The sequence below is a fragment of the Scardinius erythrophthalmus genome (genome assembly GCF_964197995.2).
Source record: "Scardinius erythrophthalmus genome assembly, chromosome: 22".
In the NCBI taxonomy this organism is placed as follows: domain Eukaryota; kingdom Metazoa; phylum Chordata; class Actinopteri; order Cypriniformes; family Leuciscidae; genus Scardinius; species Scardinius erythrophthalmus.
Window position 1 is genome coordinate 7,890,463 of NC_138242.1, and position 22,476 is coordinate 7,912,938.

The 22,476-nt window shown below is 40.0% G+C and overlaps 1 protein-coding gene across 2 annotated transcripts; it reads right to left on the minus strand.

Annotated features, from left to right (window-relative positions):
- Window positions 1–3,273: 3,273 nt before the first annotated feature.
- anxa13 (annexin A13) lies at window positions 3,274–13,010 on the minus strand. Of its 2 annotated transcripts, none has more exons than XM_081352510.1 (11): window positions 12,900–13,010; window positions 10,558–10,633; window positions 10,312–10,406; window positions 10,042–10,212; window positions 9,855–9,888; window positions 8,741–8,820; window positions 8,422–8,490; window positions 7,269–7,370; window positions 6,364–6,439; window positions 5,748–5,860; window positions 3,274–4,402 (listed from the first exon to the last, which is right to left on the minus strand). In XM_081352510.1, the coding sequence occupies exons 1-11, from the start codon at window positions 12,912–12,914 to the stop codon at window positions 4,283–4,285; spliced, it is 951 nt and encodes a 316-aa protein (XP_081208636.1). In that variant the 5' UTR covers window positions 12,915–13,010; the 3' UTR covers window positions 3,274–4,282. The 2 variants fall into 2 exon arrangements, with proteins under 2 accessions (XP_081208636.1, XP_081208637.1); XM_081352511.1 differs by having other exon boundaries at window positions 10,042–10,209; window positions 12,900–12,986.
- Between the last annotated feature and the right edge of the window lie 9,466 nt (window positions 13,011–22,476).

The window sequence follows — 22,476 nt, forward strand, 5'->3', positions numbered from 1 at the left end:
TTGTTTAGTAATAAACTGGTGTTTTCTGTGTCGCTGCAAAGATGAAGTTGACAATGCGGAGATTGCGGACTCGCCATGAACGCCAGAGAGAAATGCACATTTCATATGGATTAGCCTACATAATCAGAGAGTATAGCCTATTTATTTTGGTTTGAATATTTTCGTTTAAAAGTAGACATTTCAAGCTTTCTGTAATATATAGCCTATATTTATCAAATCTGTGAGGCACAAGCTGAGTTTCGGCGCCCTCCAGTTCACATGCAGTGATCGCGTACCGGCGCCTTATTTTGTCTGCTATATATTTGCTTCTTATTTAATAAATACGGGCAATTGATTGATAAAACATTGATCAAAATTAAGATACAATTTATACAAAACGAAAATCTTTTAAAAAGAGTTTTCTATAAAACAAAACTTAATGAAGTCGTCAAAATCATGTTTTACCAAAAACAGCGCCGTTGCTGAGGGCGCTGGCGCCTCTGCCTCTCAGCGCCTCTGCCTCGCGAGTGGATGATAGCCCTGAAGACGCAATGATACACCTTTAGTGGTACAGTAGTATACCTTTAGTTAAGTTATCGCAGCGCGCTAAGAGACAATGTTATCGGAAAATGCAGCAGGTATATGCATAATGGAAATTCCAAAGCTCTCTTCTTTGGTCAGAACCATGGAGAGCGATCGCGGATTTACTTTTACAATGCAACACAATATTTAAAGAGCATCAAGCTATTAAAATCTATATTATGTATACGCACAGATAATATAACAGTAGGCTATATTAGTCAATATTTTTTATTAGGTTAAGCAGTGATTGGATAACGTTTTTTTATTTTTATTTTATTTAACATTTTTAATTTAAGGCCCACCCACAATTGGTCTGGCTTATCCAAAACTGGAATCCTGGCGCCGTGCCTGGTTGGTCGTGCCAGTTTTGTGGCTATATCAAATGTGTAAATAGCATCGCAAGAAGTAGCCTATACATGACAAAGCCAGCACTTTGGTCATCATCTTTCATTATTTCGGCAAATGTCTCCCACACTTTGCTCTTTCTATTTGTGTATTTGCGGAGCTTCCACTCCCCAGTCTTCGCCTATTTTCTCTTGCCGCCTCCATCTCTACCTGCAGACTGAGCTCGTGCGTCATCTTCGCGCCAGTTAGCCTATTCAGCCAATAAAGTGTAAATGAAATTTAAAACGTATTCATAGAAAATTGTGTCTAAAACTATATAAAATGACAAAGGTTTAATTGGCATCTTTATTTCAAACGACCCGACCGACCGCGACCCGAATATCATTAAAAATATTTTTGGATGACTTGTAACCGCGGGTGACCGCAGGCACCCGCTCATTTCACCCGCTCTCTCTCTCTCTCTCTCTCTCTCTCTCTCTCTCTCTCTCTCTCTCTCTCTCTCTGTTCCTTCTCCTTCAGTTCTCTGTCTCTCTCTTTTAATAATGAATTTAAATAAATGTGAATTCATTCAAATAAAAGCAATCCGATGGCTCTACTTTATTTAAAGCGGACGGAGTGCAAGAACTGACGAGCCTAAACTTAAGAAATAACCGTCATTTCTACACGTCTGTTAAAAAATTACACTGTAAACATCAGTTACAGCTTTAACTTATTTTTAACTTGGCAAATAACCAAGGTATAAGCGGGATAATCCACGGCTAGCCATGCATTAAAGAATTTTAATGCACGACGTAGAGGCGAAGAACCACTTCGTAGAGGCAACCACCCTCCGCGCCTCTACGTCGTGCATTAAAATCCTTTAATGCATGGCTAGCCGTGGATTATCCCTTACTTATCTTAAACTCACAAACTAACCCCTGTCTGGGAAACCCTGACACGTAATGCACTTTATGGTGTTCATAAAGAATATTTTCTTTCTCTTTGTATTTTTATATCAGTATGGTTCAAGATTATCCATCTCAAATCAATGTGGTAACGAGTTAGGTCAAAAGTAATCAAAAAGTAATCAGATTATATTCTCTTAAATGTGCAATAGGCCTAATGGATTATGATAACTTGTGAGACCAGGAACACTGTGAGTTTGACAAGTCAGCAAATATCTATGGTGATGTCATTGTCATCAATATCATACACTAGCATCACCGTTTTGATCTTACATGAGACGTGGTGTGTGACTGTGAGCAACATTGTAGATTTTATGACCAAAAAACGAATTTTCAGGAAAGAAAAATATTGCATATCAATCACTGTATTACAGATATAACAGTTAGGCATATGACTTGCATAATCTAGCTATTTCTCTAGTTTGATTTGATGATTTGCATTCACGCTAACTTCAAATATGCTAAAATAGTTGGATAAAGTATATGGCTGTTAGGGGGTGGGGATTGTTTCAACAGTTCATTAAAAAAGTGACCAACCTCTTATGATATTTATGATAATGAATCGTTTTTTTTTTTTTTTTTCACACTGAGGGATTTATCTGGTAAATATGTTTCCATCATAGTTTATGCACGTCTTTTTATAAGATAAAAACATTATCCAGCTCAATTGAGCACTTGTTTGTGCATCTTTTGGTGAAATCCCAAAATTCACATTAAATATGTGGATGGCAACAGTGACAGAACTGTTATGTGACAGGAATACAGTACGATACAGACACACAGCAATTGTTTTTTGTGAAAAGTCCTTAAAGAAATACAATTTACTTTAAATTGTTCACATTATTCAAAAGTAATCATTCTTTGTTCTTCAATGACATTCTTGAATAAATTTAGAATGTGTGGATCTTATTTCAGCAAACGACCTCTCTACATCTCTCCCCAGCCTGTGTTACAGATCACCCCAGTAGTGAGGTCGGTTGTCGAAGTGAAGTGGACGGAGGACGGTCCACTTCTCATGTTTATGTTCCCTTCCCTCGCTCACTTACTCAGATGTGTGTCATTGCCGTTTGAGTCTGCGCGTCAAGAACGGAAGTGCTAAAAAAATCGCTAAAAATGGCCTTCACTTGTCTCAATGAGATGGCTCTGTCTGTCCACTTCTTATACTGTCTATGGTCATTGCTTCGGTTGCTCGAGAGAAACACATATCCAGTAATCAAGCAATCACAAGCAACTGTGATTGGGCCATCTCAACCACCGGTGAGAAAAGTAACATATACCACGTGACAACTCCTCTTACGTGATAGGACAATGGCAGGTGCTGCTAAATAATAGCAAGTTTAACAGACGTTTAATAAAAAAAATACCCATATAAATAAATAAAGAGAAAATTATAGATTAATAATGCTAGTTCTCCAGTAACTTTGCAAGATACCCCGGTGTACTTTGAACAGCTTTTTTATTCAGTTGAATGAAATACAATTGTGTTAATACAGAAGATAGTCCAAGATCCATCTCATGTGATTTATTCAAACTTAGTTTAATTTAATAGTCATGTCTCAAATATTAAGCTCTAAATTTACTGAATGACAGGGGGTAGCAGCACTCTGCCTTTATTCTTGTGTTAAACATATATTAAAATATAATGCATGTTATATTAAAATATTCCACCTAAATGATATAAATACTTTAGTCTTATGTTAGTTACATTAATGATCAGGTGAATAAAACAGTCACTTCAATAATGCAGATATTTTACCACAGGTTGACATATTAGCTGCATAGAAGTCTCATACATTATTATGCTGACCAAAAATGTTACATTGTAATTGCAGAGTTTCTCTGCATGCTTCATGAAGTCATACACACATATTCAGAATTCACATAGTCATGCACATTTTGAAATGGCCAGTAAAACAGTGAGGTTTTTATATGGCAAATTACTGGCAGGAAAATGGTCTGATGACTGCTATTTGACTAAATAAAAATGCTGGTCTTACATCATTTATGTTCTTACTTCTCAACTCATAATTATCATAATGTAGGCTAACAAAGTTATCTTCAAATCCTTGAAACCACAAGACTCCACTTAAACAAATCCAACTGGCCAATTTAGTTTCAAGAACAAGGAACGTCACAGAAACTGGACACTAATCCATGACTCTGTTTATGAGGACAGCTGTTCATGAGACTTTTGAGTGGTGCTATGTATATTCATAATTTATACAGGCATATATATTTGCACTGTGTAGTAAAATATTAATATTAAATATATTGTACTTGAAGGTTTTGTCCCTTTAAACTTAGCAATATAAAAAATGTGTTTGTAGACTATAAGACAGAAAACTAGTCATGTTAGTTTGCCTTGATTGGGACTACTGTATAATGAAAGCTTCCTTGGTCCATGTTGCGCACTGGGTCTGAATGTGCGTCTCTCAGTGAAGGATGGCCAGCAGGAGTCGCTTGAAATCTCCACCGCACTCCGAGCTGATGGCCTCTTTCAGAGAAACATCATATTTCTCCAGGTACATGTCTTTAATGGTCTCCAGATCAATCTACTCAAGCAGAAGAATGTCCATTACAGGTTGTTCTGTAAGATGGTCTAAAATAATCTAATCTCTGATCTCTGTGCAATTACAGTACAATGCACTTCATGGTAAATATCAATGTCTATGATCAGAATAGCATATTATACTAATTATAGTGTTTGCTATATACTGTGCACGGTATGCAAATGCATGCATGAAATATCTGGAATACAATACCATTCAAAAGTTTGTTTTCTTTGAAAGAAATTATTACTTTTATTCAGCAAGGATGCATTAAATTGATCAAAAGTGGCAGTAAAGACAATGGGCCCTATCATACACCATGCACAATGCGGCGACAGGCAAGTGTTCTTTGCTAGTTTCAGCCTGACGCAGTTATCATTTTCATGTCCTTCGCCACGTTGTTTAAATAGAAAATGCATTTGAGCCCATTTGTTCGCCCATGGGCATGCTGGTCTGAAAACGGGGTGTGTTCAAATATTAAAAATAAAAGGATTACAATGTAAAAGATTAATATTGTGTACATAAAGATATGGTGGAATCCGTAACTGGAGTAATTATGCTGAAAATTCAGCTTTGCATCACAGGAATAAATCACATTTTTAAACGAATTAAAATGGAAAACTTTCAATTTTAAATTGAAATAATATTTCACAAATAATTTCACATAATATTTTTTCTGTATTTTTGATCAAATAAATGCAGCCTTTGCTGAGCATATGACACTTCTTTAAAAAAAAAAAAACATTTAAATATATCCTACCGACCCCAAATTTTTGAATGGTAGAGCAATATCATTCATGACTGTTAATATTCCAAAGTTAGGAATAAAATTAAAAATACTGGATTTAAAATGCATACCACTTTTTGAAATATTTACTGCATGCTGTTTCACATGCTACTTTCTAAAAATGTCAGCATTTAATAAATGCTGTGCAGTAAACAACACTCTAGTATTCCATTCTGAACACACCCAAAATGACTAGTAATACTGATAGAAGGCCCGTTCACACCAACAACGATAACTTTAAGGATAACAAAGATACAATTCTAAAAATCATTCTAAATATAACAGAATAGCAGAGTCCAATAATGGCACAGAAACAATGTAATTGAAATCACTTTAGGAATGATTTTTTTTCTAGCTGATGAATGATAAAATCAATGACAGCCAATCAGAATTCATCCTGCCTTGAACATTTAAAGTGACAGACGACAAAACTGCAGCATGTGCTTAGAATAACATGCGTTGGTGTGGACGCGTCGCTAATGTACTTATCTAGTTATCTCTCTTGGTGTGAATGGGCCTTAACACTACTCAAAGCATACAAAATGAGGAATGGTATTATACCTCTGAGCGACACACAATGATGCGGATGAGAGTGTCTTCATCAGTCCCGGCACCTTTCATGGCGGCGTTCAGCCTCCGGGCAAAGAATAGCTGGGGGTTCTTAGCAACCCTCACTATGGGTTAGATAGAAAGTGTTAAACAAGTGAAGAATTGCTATACAAATAATGAAAGCTGGAAACTCTAATATTGTAGTATTTTAACATAGCAGTTTGGCTTTGTTCTCATATCTCGTGTATTTGCACTTCAAAGTTGTGAAGTTCATTCTCATTCTTCGTGTAGGGGTAAAAATTAACTTATTTACTTTGCAGTGGTATAATGTAACCGAACATCCCGACGCCACACACACTGCTAAGACTGACGTGAATATGTAAATATGTGCTGCATGCTTTCCTTTCAATAACAAACAAAACAAATGACAGCGGTGAGAAAAGCATCTGATCATAGCGATGTGTAGATGTTTGCACCAGCTCTGCAATTGGGTGAATTTAGACACACTACAAGCTGTAGACACTACTCGACATTGAACAACTTTTTCAAAGCTTTCTATTTCAAAATCAGATGTCATGTGATTTCCTTGCTGTTCATACTACAAAAGGCCAGTGTTTACAATACAAACCAAGTGTGACGTAGCAGTCCTTCAGAGTTCCAGAGGTTTCCTTATCAATCGCATCCAAAATCTCAGTTCCAGAAATCTGTTGGAGAACATGAAATACAATCTAAAAGTAATCCAGAGCTACTACAAGAAAACTAAGACAACTTATTGTACTAAATTATTACTTTAAATGGATAGTCCCCCCCTTAAATGAAAATTAAGTCATCATTTACTCACCCTGGTGTTGTCCTAATGCTGTATGCCCTTCTTTCTTTTTCATACCACAATTAAAAAAAAAATGTCCTGCTCATGCTCGTCCATATAATGGCAGTGAATAGTGACCAGCATCAAGCTTAGAAAAATATGCAATATCACAGCATGATCCCATGCAACACAAGTCTACTAGAATCCCAAAAAAGTATGTACTAAGTGTACTTTCTTCACTTAGTTGAATATCTCCAGACCTGAACTCTGGTTGTCAGATGACAGTCAGAATGACAGTTGACAGATGTGAATATGAACATCAGAGAAGAAAGTACATGGATTGTATTTTATGTTGTGATTTTATTAATCTGTATTTCTCACATCTTGTGTGCTTTTTCTGGGCGAGTCGTAGTGACTGCGGCACAGAGTCTGAAGAGGGCGCACGTCCCGCAAAGACCAACAGCCAAGGTCAGGATTTTTGTTAAATAATACATTACATTTTGGTTTGTTTTTCACTAAACCCTATTATATTAGCCCAGAACACTTGGAATATACTACACGTGTTGCATGAGATCATTCTATGATACTTTTGTATCTGATACTCTTGTGGTCCAAAAACAAGGGCAAATTGCATTAGAACAACACCAGGATGGGTAAATGATGACCTAATTTTCATTTTAGGGTGAACTATCCCTTTAAGCTCATAAAACAGAATAAAAACTCACGGCTTCATAGGCTTTGAATGTGGCCTGCAGTTGTAAGTAGTTCCTGGTGGCCAGAATGAAGCTGAAAGTTGACTCGTCTGTGCCAAAGCCGCCCTCTCCAGCCTTACAGATCATTAAAACATATATTAATAAACTGGAATAAGACTGGACATTCCTCCAGTTTGGGAAAGCCTGGTCTATCTAAACATACAAATATGTATGTGTGCTACAATGTTCAAATTCATATTAACATGTATTTGAACATTGTAGCACACATACATATTTGTATGTTTAGATAGACCAGGCTTTCCCAAACTGGAGGAAACTGCACTAAATCATAATAAAATATATACAAATATATATGCAAACAAAATATATATATATATTGTATTTTATAAATATATTATTTGTTTGCATGTCATATGACCATTAACTGACATCAGAGAACTGTGAACATATAAATGTATTAAGTGACTGAAATATTAACTGAAAATCTCAGGAGGTACGTCATGTCAATATTTTAGGTCTGAGGGGTTCAACATTTTTTGGAAATCCCTGAGATAAACAATGAAGCAAAATATCAAATTATTAACTGCATCTAAACCATGATAAGCCTTTTAGACACAGAGAACAGCATTTAACCGACTGTGTTAAATTAAATGCATTTCATAAATGACATGCAGTTAAACACATTAATCTAAATACGGATAAATATAATATAATAATAATAATAATTCAATATTATACACTTCTGTTCAATACTTTAATTCAGCAAGGATGCATTAAATTGATCAAAACTGGCAGCAAAGACATTTATAATGTTATAAAATATTTCTATTTAAAATAAATGCTGTTCTTTTGAACTTTCTATTCATCAAAGAATCCAGAAAAAAATAGATTTCCACAAAAATATTAGGAAGCAGAAATCTTTTCTACATTGATAATAATCAGAAATGTTTCTTGAATCCATTCAAAATCACCCTACAAATGCAATGTTCTATAAACCTCAAATGATTTGTAAACCCTATCTGTCTAAAGTTATACATACCATAAGTTAAAAAACATTTTTTTTAGATGCTGTCCACACATTTTATATTGTGTTTCCAGACGTGTGCTAGAACCAGGCTTCACGTATGAATATCTATAAAGTGAGATGGTGTTGAATGTCCCCTACTTCAAACAGTGAGACGGCGTCTTGCTCTGCCAGTGCTTCGTCCACCTCGTAGCTCTCGTCTCTGTTACCCTACAAGAGAGAAAGTATTGACCGAGAGAGTGAAATCCAATCTGAGTCACGTCATTGAATCCTGCCTCCACTTATCTAATGAAAGGGGATCTGAACCACTGCCAAGAGCCTCCGCCCTATAAGGACCTGAGGAAAGGGGAGGGGTGCTAAACACAGGCTGACAGCGAGCTCTTCGTGTCGCCCAGGACTGCAGTGTAGTCATTTTGTAAGATGTAAGCAACCATTTTGATTCAGAATGAAGAGGATTTACCTGGAGAAGAAATGTTAGTAGTCGCCTAACATCCCCACTGGTGTCTCCTTCAATGTCTGCCTCCAAATCCCTGTCATGCACTGTAGACAACAACACACAGTTGGTTTTTTCATTTGATAAAACAATAGAAAAACTGTTCAAGATGAAGGAAAATATTTTTCCCACCTCAACAGTCTCAACAAGTCTGTTGGATTTTTTCACCCATTGTATTGTCTTTTGATTCTTTACTAAATTATTTGAAACATCATGAATCTAAAATCTGGTCAAATCCTGGTAGAAATTTTGTAATGTCAGAAATATGAAGACAAATGTCACTGACTAGATACATTTAAAATAATGTAGGCCACTTTTTATTGGTACCATAAGACATTTGTCATTACCAGGACCCACAAATATTACACCATTGCATTATTGAACATTATATTCAACAAAATATATAGTAGTTTAATGAAGTATTGACACTAAAACTCTGTAAACTTGAATTCTTTCCTCACAAAGAAATTTTCATTTTTGGTGAATTATACAAAATACATATTGTCACTATCCATGATACATATTGATGCATTTTTGTATTGCGATATATTGTTTAAATTAAGGTTTAAGTTTTATTTTATCTGTTAACCTTAGTTAATGCACTATGAACTAACATGAATGATCAAGGTACAATTGTATTGCTCAAATAATAAAACATGCAGTAAAATGTATATTGCATAATGCATATAGTCCATGTCAGCTAGCTAATACGTCCTTGTCAACAAATGGGACTTGCAAAGTGTCACCTATGAAATGTATATACGTCTCTATGTTATAACTAAAGAAACGCACATTTGACCTGTAATTATGTAATATTTTAATGTTTAAATTATTTTCTGTAGAATTTTGTTCTGTAGAACTTCTCAGTTCTTGTAATTCATATTAATATATTTATTTCATTTAGCACATTTTCATGGTTCAGTACTGTTTTTTTTTATTTTTGTCACTATCGGTGAAATCCACTCTCGGTCGACCTCTAATGAAAGGTAATATTCGAAAAAGCATAATCTGGGCACTTTAAGTTTTTTCAACAACTGCTTATTATACAGTGTTGAAAGCATCTTGGTTGAGTCGTTCTTACCGTAGGTGTAGGTCTCTCGGTAAGTGGCAATATCCTGTTGGAAAACAAAAAGTAGGAAATGACTCACTTCAATTTCTAAATCTATTTAACTGTAAACATATTAGTAACAGACAAACATTTTTCCCTGCTTTGATAACAGTGACGGACACAGGAACTTGCAGAGGTTTTCAATTCAAAACAGACATACAGCATTGGTAGCAGTGCACAGGATCTCCACCAGGACGTCCTCGTCGGTGCCAGCGCCCTTCATGGCCTTCCTGAGCTCTTTAACAGCAAACACGTGAGGAGGATCCAACATGGCGATGATGGCATTCTCAAAGTTACCAGACAGCTCACTCTTCAAAACATCCACCAACTCCTTCATAGAAAACATTAACCTTGAAATGCATTCTCTTTATTCTTAAAATATATTTTTTTAACTATTTCTTTGACATAAAAAGGTTTTCAGAATACTCACATCATCATATTTCTCAAAGTATGCTTGTTTGATCTCCATTCTCTGAGCTGCACATCGATTGGCTAGGATTTCTATGATGGCTTTCTCATCAGTTCCTTGAAAATTTGATAGAAAATGTCATTCATATGCATCCACCGGTTATGAAAATAGCCTGTAAATAGCAGACTAACTATAACTGCATGTCGAATTGTAATTGCATTCTATAGACATACGGAATCAAATATAAGACTGGCATAAACATCTCACCTAAACCTTTGCAGGCTTTGCGGATGGCCTTTATGTCGGCAACTACGTCAAAGTCTTCATAAGGAAAAACTGTTGGCTGTTGAATAAAACCAAAGATAATCATTTTCAATGTTCATTATGTTTGTATTAGAAGGTCACATGAATTAGGTCACTTAATTCATGTTTTAGCATTCAGCATTCAGTGAATTTGCTTACTATGACACTGGCAGTCATTATTATTGGATGAGGAGGACATTTAGATGTGCCACCAGTAATAACATTAAATATTGATAAAACATTTAAATTTAATATAAGAAGTCAGACTGTTGCAACTACTCCTCTTACATTAAAAAAAAATAAATTGTCACTGCTTATTATTGCTAAATAGTTTTCGCTTAATGGTAGCAATTCTTGGAGCGATCAAGAATAATGTGTTTAAAGCAAACCACTGTTATGATACTTAAATGAAAAAAGTATTTAAAGATTTAAAAGTCCTAAAACATTTATTACTGCTGCAATGGTGTATATACATACCATATATCCCCCAAAAAACTGCCATTATAAAATAAAAATATTATAAATGAGCGCCACCAAATCTAACCATCAATCAAGAGATAAATTAGATGTTAATAAATAAATACTAAATCAGCAAAAATTATCAGAGAAATCAGTACAGAGCTGAAAGAAACAATGATAAGTCAAAATTTCTTTTGCAAACAAAGATAAAACAATGTAAATACAGCTGGGAAACAGCAGATAAAAAGTAACTTTAATAATATTCATGCCCCAGTGCATGATGGGAACACCAGTATCAGAAAGTCGAGTAGGTTTTACTTAATTTTATAATGTTGATATTTACACTTTGATTTCTACAAGCTTTAGAAATTACAAAAAAAAAAAAAAATTACATTTGTTTTTTTCTGTAGTATTTACTTCACCACAGAATAGCCTAAATATTCAATGATATTATTGATCTGCCTTGCACTGACATCATTATATGAGAACTGAACTGAGCTGGATGATGACATCACAGTTTTCTCCAGAGCTAAATATAGATAAATTAACTAAATTAATAACTTTTACAACAAAAATGGTACGGCTCGGTTCAGTACGGCTCACTTATGACGCATTTCCACTGCATGGTACGGTACGGTACGGCTCGCTTCGGCTCGCTTTAAATGGTACCACCTCTGTTGGGGTTCCAAGCGTACCGTACCGTACCGTACCGATACTAAAATGTGACGTGAAAACACTGCAGATCACTGATTGGTCAGACAAAATCATCACTACCAGCGTCATTGTATTTACGACACGAGATACTAAACCCGCTAGATTTAAATAGCCAGTAGACAACAGCCAACGCTGTATAGAACCGTACCGAGCCGAACCGAGCCGTACCATGCAGTGGAAAAGCGCCATCTTCTTTTGCATTATTTTCCTGTTATCAATGTAAAGCTGCTTTGAAACAATCTGTATTGTAAAAAAAAAAACCTATATAAATAAAGGTGACTTGACTGTGTGTGTGTGTGTGTGTGTGTGTGTGTGTGTGTGTGTGTGTGTGTGTCTGTGTTATGTTATAGGGGACCAAATGTCCTCTCAACACAAGGAAAGTAATACCAGTAAATGTTGACCTTATGGGAACTTTTTATTTTATTTTATAAAAAATCATACTCAAATGCAGAAAGTTTTCTGTGATGGATAGGGTTAGTGTAAGGGTAAAGAATATGCAGTTTGTACAGAATAAAAACCATTACGTCTATGGAGTGTGTGTGTGCGTGTGTGTGACTGAAGAGGTTAGTGAGCTACTATTCCCCTCAGTCTCCCCCATATGAACAAAAGGCCGGCTCAGGAATGCTGAGACGGAAGCGCCCTGTCCAAACACACACACACACACACACACACACACACTGCAACCCAGACCGAGGCCCTGCACTGGCAATATGAAGAGCTCACAGTCTCCTCCCAAAGCATTTCCTCTGACTCATTCATAACGGGATTCTAATACAGTCCTTCCCTTTACGATTTCATATAACCTTATAATCTAAATCACCGTAAGACATATTCGAAAAGTGGAAAAATAGTTTTTCAACATTTAACAGCAAAAACAATCGTGGATAATTACAGTTTACACGATAAGGGCTGTTTCCCAAAAGCATCGCGTGGCATCGCAGCCCAGATCAGACATCTTAACTGTCTTTATTCTTTTGTCACTGTATTCATTTTTCTTTCCTTCTCTTAAAAACAGATTTAAGTCCCGTATCAAACTCTGCGCAGGATGCTACACTAACACACACTCTCTCTGTCTCTCTGTGGCGTGTGTAAAGTGTGCATTAGCAGGGGAAAAAATGAAATTTAAAACTCACTTGACAGTTTCCCATGGTGAGAGTTTTTGGTGTTTGATGATCAGATGATCTGACCGCTGTCCGAACTGCAGGCCACACGCGCGAGAGTTTCGGTAAGTGACGTCAGCACGCAGGGAAATAACGGGATGGATTTCCAACGTGCTCGTGAGAGGCAGCATAAACGGGTCTGGCATCTGCATTTTTGAAAACCATTACTATCATCTATACATTATTATACATGACCTCTGCATACATTATAATTATTATTTCTGATTCTGTCTTAGTATGCATTTAAATCTTCCAAATTCTGACGTATTTTTTTCTTTCTTCTTTCTTTCTTTCTTTCTTCCAGGCAGTTATAGTTAAGATAACATCTCATAGTATAGACCTAGACCTAGACCTAACACCTCACGTATGACAAACAGATACAATTGTTTGGAGACACGAGAACTTATATATAAACTTGTATTTCTTTAGCACATATTCTAAAGATAGAAAGACTAATTAAGGGCGCCCCCTACTGAACAATAATACACTTTTCAGTAACTTATTTCAGAGTGATGACATATAACATCAAACACGTTCAAATGCTTTATTTGTTTGTTTACATCAGATTTACAAATGAATGCTGTAAAGTGTAGAACAGTATAATTTAGAGATCAGCAACTTCACTGATAAGGAGAGGTTCGGTTCTCTATGCATCGATTCTCCCACACAGCTTGATGAAACACTCAAAGCATGTTATCTAAATAAGAGGTTAATATTACATTTATGTTGCATGCATACGTGTTAAACTATTGAATGCATTCAAGCGGTTTTCATCACATTTGTGTCATGATGAAGAGAACAAAATCTCCATTATTTTGCTTACCCTTTCTTTTTTGTTGAATACGTTTAATCTACCAACAGTTATCATTATTTAATCACTAATTTATAATGATTAATATTCTTCTTATTATTATTATTAATATTATAATTATTAGCATTTGTACCAGGGCTCCTGAAATTTTCATTTTTAAAAATACTATAACGATAGAGGGTGATTTGACAAATCTGCAATAGGCTACATATTTCACTAATATAAAATGATAAGCCAGAAAACATCTGAACATTCACAAAACAGATTTTCAGAAGTATTCCCATTGACTTGAACTCAAAAACACATTGGATTATTGTTGGCTTGTGTTTCTTTTACTTCAGTGAACAGGAAATGTGTTCCCCTTCGAGACTGTTTACTCACATTTTAGCTAACACTTATTGAGGAAAAGTTCTCCTCTTTTCTCCAAATCCTAAAGCCTGATTGGTTTACGTCTGAGCAACTGTATAGACAAATGGCATTTTAATTCGCCAAAAAGGGCGGGTTGACTACCTATAGAAGTCATGCAGAAACGCTGTCAGTCAAAATCTTTCTCCTTGAGCGCGAAGATCATAGCGCTGCTCTGAAGAAGACTGAAGCCTCTCTCTCACCTCTTCTCGCAGTCGAACGAGCCTCGCAGAGGAATGAACATGATGCTTTGCAAGCAAGCTGATTTAGCATCTCCCCTGCGGCCATCCGGCGACTTAAATACATGAGCAACTTCAAGAGCAAATTTCCAGCGACGTTGTTGCAAATGTCACGCCGTAAATGCGGCTAGTGGAGGGCTCACCTGCCCGCTCTGGATGAGCACTCTGAGTGTGCCTCTTTCCTGGGCCGCGCCCACGCCGAGGCGGCACCTCTGGACTAAAGCTGCCAGCACTGTGAGAAGCTGAACCTCGTGCTCTTCAGTGAACCTGCCGCTCCCTCATCTCCTTCCCCTCTCGAGCCGAGGCGAAAGAAGAAGTGGAGCCGCCAGGCTGAGCAGCAGGGCAGAAGCGAGCTCATGTCGGTCCAGCGCCCGCGTGCCTTGCTCTCACCGTGTGCCTTGCTCTCCCCTCAACGCAACGAGTCCCCTGTTTTCTTCACCCGCGAGGACCAATGCCCCTCATCTGGCATGAGTGGCTTGGTCTCATTTGGTGGGTCTGGGGAAGAACTAGACTCGAAGTCTCTGGCCGCCTCTGACTGTGAAGAGTGGGCGAACTCCGGTGATGACTCTGCCCCTCTACCGCCTAAACAGTGACGAACGGCCTCGCATGGACTCTGGAGCTTTTGCCAGTCCTCACTAAAGCCTTTGAAGAACTCGGCTTGGAATGGTCGGCCCCAGAAGAGCCCTCTCGACGAATAGTTCCTGCTGCCGGGGCGCCGCCAACGGGCCTCTTGTCGGCGTACAGCCCCATTCTTCCTGGAGGTCTGCAAGGGACTCACTAAGACATGGCACACCCCCTACTCTGTGTTCGCCCACTCTTCTTCTTCTTCCACTCTTGCTCTCTCCACGGTTGACGGAGCCGAAGAAAAGGGCTACACGAAGCTCCCTCCAGTGGAAGAAGCTGACTCTGCGCATCTCTATCAGCCTGCCCACGGCTATCCGCTGGAAGACCAAGGCTAGCCACCCTTCCAAGCCCTGCAGGACCACGTCAGCACTCGCTTCCAGAGCGCTCGCCGCTGACGGACAGCCAGCCTCTGCACTACACACAATGGCAGTACTCCAGGTTTCTGCCCCCATATGGACGAGTCTGGACCTGACCTGGCTATGTTCAAAGAGCTGCACAGTGCAACGGATTTGGCCCTGCGTGCTACAAAAGCCCCCGCACAAGCCATCGGCCACGCTATGGCCAGCCTAGTGATGTTGGAGTGGCACTTGTGGCTCAATCTCACTGAGATTAAGGGCGCCGACAGGACGGCTCTTCTTGATTCCCCCGTCTCCCTCCCTGTTCGGCTCCACGGTGGATGGCTTTGAGGAACGCTACATCGAGGCCCAGAAGTCATCGCAGGCTATGCATCACTTCTTGCCTAAAAGAGCCAGCTCCACCACTGCCTCCAGTCGCTCCAAGACGGCCCGCCGACTCAGCAGCGACCCAAGCCAGCCTCAGCGCCCGTCCAGCCCCAGCCAAAAGCGGAGCCGGAAGTCAAGCCACGCCTCCGCCTGATGCCTTAGGACAGAGGAGAAAGGGTTAAGTCCCATCGTGGCCGGACACAGCCTTCAACCATATACCACTCGACTCTGTGCTTGGCAAGCCATCCCCAGAGCGTCAAGGTGGATTTTGGGGATAATAGAACGAGGTTACTGCTGGGAAAAGGTACAGTGGAGAAATTTCCCATTTCAATGCAGATAGTCAGGCTTTTACAGTCGCTACATCCTCGTCCCCAAGAAGGATACCAATATACTGTCCATCTCTTTAGCTCTGCATACTTTTACGAAGTGCGTAGACGCGGCTCTCTCCCCTGTGAGACAGACGGGCATCCGCATACTCAATTATCTCAACAATTATCTGCTTATAGCCCAATCAGAACAGGAGCTATGCACCCACAGATCCCAGGTCCTGAGATGGTCCTCACTGCGGAACAAGAAATCCACGGGGAGGAGTCGGATCCAGATCCAACTCCTCCCACCTTATATATACCTAAACCTACCCATCTCCACCCCCTGATCCCTAAACCTACCCATCTCCACCCCTTAATCCCTAAACCCACCCCTAAACCTACCAATCTCCACCCCTTATATCTGGATCCAACTCCGCCCCCCGGATCTCGTGTACTGCATTGAGGTGCTACTGCAGCTCCTCTGCCATCTTGAGGACCTGGGCTTCAGGGTCAACTGTGGCAAGAGCTCGCTGCTCCCCGGCCAACGAATTTCATTCCTGGGAGCAGTCTTGAACTCTAATGAAGGCTAGGCTCTAACAAGAACACACCTTGAAAATCAAGAGCATGGCAACCTCATTCAAAGTGGGGTCCTTTCACCCCCTCAAGAGATTTCAGAAGAGGCCTCATGGCAAATTCAGTGAGTAACGTTACATGAATGTAAATGATCTGTGTGCGGTTTATGATGTCACATTGCTATTTCTAGAAGTTTTTTTGTTTTGTTTTGTTTTTTTTGTGATTTATACATCCACTACATTCACATGTCCAATCAGCATCTAATTAAATTTGTTAGCTTAACTTCATTATTTCTTTACTTTTATAGGATGCAGCCTACGGCTGTTCATATAAAAGTCCCTCCCATTCTTTAATCTTTTTTTGCACAAACACCTTTTTCGTTGCATAAGGAACTGTGTTAATGATCTTAACAAATTTCACATACTATTTAGAACTTAGATGTCACTAAGATGTTGGCATGATACATTTTACTAAAGTTATTTAGTTACTAAATACCATGAGTTAAAACCAACAAAATATCAAAGTATAATGGTTATAATCAGGCTTTGGTTATGTTTATGTTTATCAGGCATTGGGTTTTGGTTACCTTACCTCATGTCTAAATGTCGGTGTTTGATGTCAATAGGAAATGTACTGTACCTGTACTAACAATGTTGTTCTTTTTCCACTAGATGTCAGTACACTATAAAAGTAGTAGAATGTTTAGAATAATATCTGGAGCAGAATTGATGAGGTGTTCTGCCTTATTAAGTGTTATTAGACTTCCAGATTGATTTATAAAAGGCATATTTATTAACTGTCGAGTTTATATAATCCCAAATCATCATTCATACACAGTCCACTTTATATTACACTGTAGGCTATCAGAAAGTTAGTTTATTATATGTAAATATAATTTACAGAAATACATATATATGAATAGATATTTAGAGATTCAGTGTTTCTGTGTACTTCATGCAAAAGCAAATAGTGAAACATGCACCAAATAAATGCACGAAAGAAACTTCCTAATATATATATATATATATATATATATAAAAGGTCCACTGATAAATGTAAAGGATAGTAAGTCTTTGGACTTAAATCTGCCATAACAATTAAAACAAACCTTTATGTTTGAGATGCAGGCTATTGTTGCAAGATAATGTATACTGAAATAGTGAATCAGTTTTATTATAGCCATTGTCTTCAGCCATAAATTGTGGAAAATATGAATTATATATGTTGTTACAATGCTATTCTTTGGCTTAGTGTTTGAATTCAATCCGCCCAGCGACAGCAGATGAAAATGATCTGTTTATATAACACCAGTGCTAATTAATGTGTGTTGTCATTGACAAATAAATAAATATACAGTTTATATATATACACTGAACAAATGTTTTCAATCATCCAATTAAAAAAATGTAGGGCAATGGTTCACATCTATATTTTATAACTTGAGCCAATGAAAAATAAATAACTTGCCCTAACCAATATTTTCTATGTATTTTCTTGGCACAAAGTATATTTTTCTAGATCTTAGATCTTTGATCTAAACAAAAAATATATAGATTCAATCAAAACAAAAATTCACATTTAAGATATGTCATGATTCTGCCTTCCTGTCTGATTTTCCCTGGTCTTGAGGCAGGATCATGACAGGCCCATGTTTTATGTGCAAGCACATGGCCATTTGTTTGGGCCATGTGCTTGTGTTGTCTCGTTCTCTTGCCCCGCCTCCTTGTTATCCTCGTTTTGTCATTATTGCTTTACCCTTGTCACCTGTTTCCCTCATTAGTTTCTCCCCATTTAATCCCCTGGTGTTTGCTGTCCTGTGCTCGTTCATTATTATATCTTATATGATATCAACCTGTGAGTACTGTGTCCAGAGAAAGGTCTTGTCTGAGTTTGATCCTGTCTTAGCTGTTAGTTTATTGTTCAGTTTTTTGTTTGAGTCTTAGTCTTGTCTTGTTAGTCTAGTATAGTTGGTCCTGTCTTGTTTTGCCCCCTCGTGGGTTTTGTTTTCCCATTTTTGTCTTAATAAAACCGTGTTAATGTCTGCACACTGTCTGCGTTTGGGTTCTCTCCTGCTTCCACATAACAGAATGAACGAGCCATCAAAGAACCCAGCAGACAGTAGGTCCTCTTTTGTCGAGCATAACCCTGACGACCTTGCACAATGGTGGCTGAGGACTGTTTCTGATGCTAGGAATGGCAAGCTGCCAATTCCTCCCCAGGGGGAGCGGTCCCTGAAGGAGTACGCCCGGGTCGCGAGTGAGAGGAGGTTGTTCCTACCAGAGATTCTCCTCAACCGCTACCTCATTGCGGGTCTCAACGCTCCTCCACCCCTGGCAGAACGGGAGAAGCTTGTTTGGTGAGATGGTGAATTGTTTGTCGCAGAGGGAGTTGCGGGATTCCACCTTGTCGTCACCATCACCCAAGCTGTCAGTGATCCCGGAGGGTCGTGTCCTGGCTGTGGTTACCCAGGGGAATCAGGCTGGCTCCACGTCCACCCCTGAGGCTTCAGTCATCCCTGAAAGTCTCCGTGGCAAACGAGGGAGACGGGTTTCTTGGGATTCTCCATCGGAGTCCTCCGCGACTGAATCAGCCCTGTCAGAGACTGTCCTCCATGCCCCAGTCACAGCTCCTGTTGAAATTCCCCAACCAGTTACAAGTCTGTCCGTGGCATCTGCTCCACGACCAAGGAGAAAGAAGAGGAGAAAGGGAGCCTCTCGTTCTTCATCTCAGGCTGTTCCAGAGCCCGCTACTGCAAGCGCTGTTCCAGAGCCCGCTACTGCAGGCGCTGTTCCCAAGTCTGCAGTCGTAAGTGCTGCAGAGAGAGCAGCGGCTGATTCAGCTGATGAAGCTGTCTTACAGTCGGTTTCTGCTTCGCAAAAGATGCCTGTCCTCGTCGCTGCCGAGACAATGTCTGAGTACTTGAAACGTCTGGTACAAATTCTGGAAGTCCCCGTCATGTCTTGTCCTGAGTCTAGGGGCGCCGCCGTGAGCGCCGCACCCCAGTCAGCTGCCGTGAGCGCCGCACCCCAGTCAGCTGCCGTGAGCGCCGCACCCCAGTCAGCTGCCGTGAGCGCCGCACCCCAGTCAGCTGCCGTGAGCGCCGCACCCCAGTCAGCTGCCGTGAGCGCCGCACCCCAGTCAGCTGCCGTGAGCGCCGCACCCCAGTCAGCTGCCGTGAGCGCCGCACCCCAGTCAGCTGCCGTGAGCGCCGCACCCCAGTCAGCTGCCGACGACGATCTCCCCGATTCTGTGATGGGGAGCGTTAATACTGAGCCGTCTTCGGGGAGCTCTGTTTTTGTTTCTGCTCCACAGTCACCTTCAGCATCCCCTGTCTTGTTTCCTGGTGTGTCGCCTCCTGTGTCCCCCATCAAGAGTCCTGTCCTGCCACCTTCTGTTTCTGTTCATGTGTCAGATTCCACCCCTGTCAGACTGCCTAGTGTTTCCCCTAGCACCCCTGTGAGTTCCCAGCCTCGGACTGTTTCCCCCAAGTCATCCCCTCGTGTGTCCCCATCCATGTCTGCCCGGACCCCTCGCCGTCAGCCCTCGTCCTGTCCACCCAAGACCCCTAGTCCGCCTGTTCACCCTGGACTGCCCCCCAAGGACTTTGTGTTTCCTCCACCTCCTCTGCCCTGTTTATTGTTTTTAATTTTTCACCCCAACCCTGTTATTATTTATTTATGTTTGCCGTTGTTGGTTTTTGTCATGTTTTGTTGGTTTGTGTCCTTGTCTCAGTCTGTCATGTCACGTGTTTAGTGTTCCCTTAGGGAGCGTCTGGAAGCCGCTCCTTAAGGGAGGGGTTCTGTCATGATTCTGCCTTCCTGTCTGATTTTCCCTGGTTTTCCCTGGACTCCGGTAAGATCGCAGGCGCGCGCGTACTCGTAGACCAGAGCAAGAGAGTGAAAGCAGTTCGCCATCAAAGCGCTCTGCCCGGCTTTTGGGAAGCCATTGTCACCAAAGAAGTCTGTTTTTGGTTGCCAGGGCAAGACAACCCTGCACAGATTCCCAAAGAACCCAGCGTTAAGGAACCCGTGGATGGAGTTTGTTTTCCTGAGCATAAACGGAGTTGTGTAAGACTGTTGTTCCCTGCATTTCGACGATGATTATTTTATAAACAAAGCCCAGATCGACGGATTTGCAGATCGTCTAATGCTTAAGGATCGAGCAGTCACAATGATAAAGGTTCGCGGTCGTGCGTTGGAACCGGACGGTGAGTAAAACTGTTGAACAAATGTCTCTGTGTGTTGTCACTAGCTCGGCGCGTTAGCACCATAGACCATAAAAACCATAAAAAAATAGCTAAGCTTCGCCCACACGGCCCGCCTCCAGCCGCTCGTTTTTTTTCCGGAAAGACTCGGTACAGCCATCTTTCTTTTAAAAATATAATAAAACAAAAGACTTTTTGGAGATATGAAGGATGCAATATTACTCTATAGGTACTCAAGATTAACAGGACATTGAGTGAAAATGAGCATTTCACCCCCCCTTTAAAAGTTGACCAAGAGGATAAATGATCAATTTTACTCCAATTAGTTGTTGAAATATAAATATAAGTCGCATAAACTTACCAGCGCATGAGACTCTGATTTTAGCTGAAAGGAATTGTATCTCTATTTGAAATTACGCCTTCAGACTGTTTTCAGACATATATCTGAACATAGTCTGATGGCTAATTTTGAAGTGGAGCCTTAGCTAGCATTTTCACATGTCTAAAGTAATCTTGTCTAACCAGGAAATCTTTGAGGTCCTCCACTGCTTCTCCCATGCAAGGATGAGACATTTAAGTGCAATATCCCTCTTTGTAGCGGTGTCAGTATCCTGCTAGTCTGACTTTGTCATTGAGGCAGGATCATGACAGGCCCATGTTTTATGTGCAAGCACATGGCCATTTGTTTGGGCCATGTGCTTGTGTTGTCTCGTTCTCTTGCCCCGCCTCCTTATCCTCGTTTTGTCATTATTGCTTTACCCTTGTCACCTGTTTCCCTCATTAGTTTCTCCCCATTTAATCCCCTGGTGTTTGCTGTCCTGTGCTCGTTCATTATTATATCTTATGTGATACCTGATGTGATATCAACCTGTGAGTACTGTGTCCAGAGAAAGGTCTTGTCTAAGTTTGATCCTGTCTTAGCTGTTAGTTTTTTGTTTGAGTCTTAGTCTTGTCTTGTTAGTCTAGTATAGTTGGTCCTGTCTTGTTTTGCCCCCCTGTGAATAAAAAGTTTCTGTGCCGCTAGATAATCGTATCTCTGCTATCAAACTACAAAAATGGCTGAACGGGGTGGAGTTGAACCTCTGCAACCTGTAGAGGGGCGGGGTATGAAGTGTCTCAGTTGTATTTAAAGAGACCGCACCAAAACGGGTTGATTGAGACGCACCTCAGAAAAAGGGTAGAAAAGGGGCCTGTGGAGCTATAATAATGAGGAATTCAGACCCAAGCATTGCAGTTCCGCTTTATATAGACTACAAATGTATGATTTATATGTAAAAAGGAACAATTTAAAAGCATGATATGTCTCCTTTAAAGGCAATGTTTACTTGTTTGAATACATTTTAAAATAAGTAAAAAATCAAGAGATATAAAGGACTTACAGAAGCTCCTGTGCTCCATAGACTCTTACTCCATCTGGACATGGGTGCTCCCTCGGGAGAACTGGGTGGTTGCTGTGGGGAACACGGTGGAGCAAGCGTTCTCTGTGGGGTCTTGGCCGGCACAGACACTCCCTTTTGGATATTCTTCTGCCTCAGCAGCTCAGGGTGTTTAGGATCTCTCCTCTCCGAGATCTTGTCTGGCATTGTTGCTCCATGTGAGGAGCGTGTGAGCACCTTTGAGGAAGCCACTGGTGGTGGTAGAGACTGGATGAGTATGGGTGTTTC

What these genes read in the sequence shown, in the direction of transcription:
- anxa13 (XM_081352510.1), bottom strand. An exon ending in CCGAGAGACCTACACCTACG is followed by an intron (nt 8,821 to 9,854) that starts GTAAGAACGACT and finishes TGTTGTCTACAG; the next exon opens with TGCATGACAGGGATTTGGAG. An exon ending in CATTCAAAGCCTATGAAGCC is followed by an intron (nt 6,440 to 7,268) that starts GTGAGTTTTTAT and finishes GTTCTCCAACAG; the next exon opens with ATTTCTGGAACTGAGATTTT.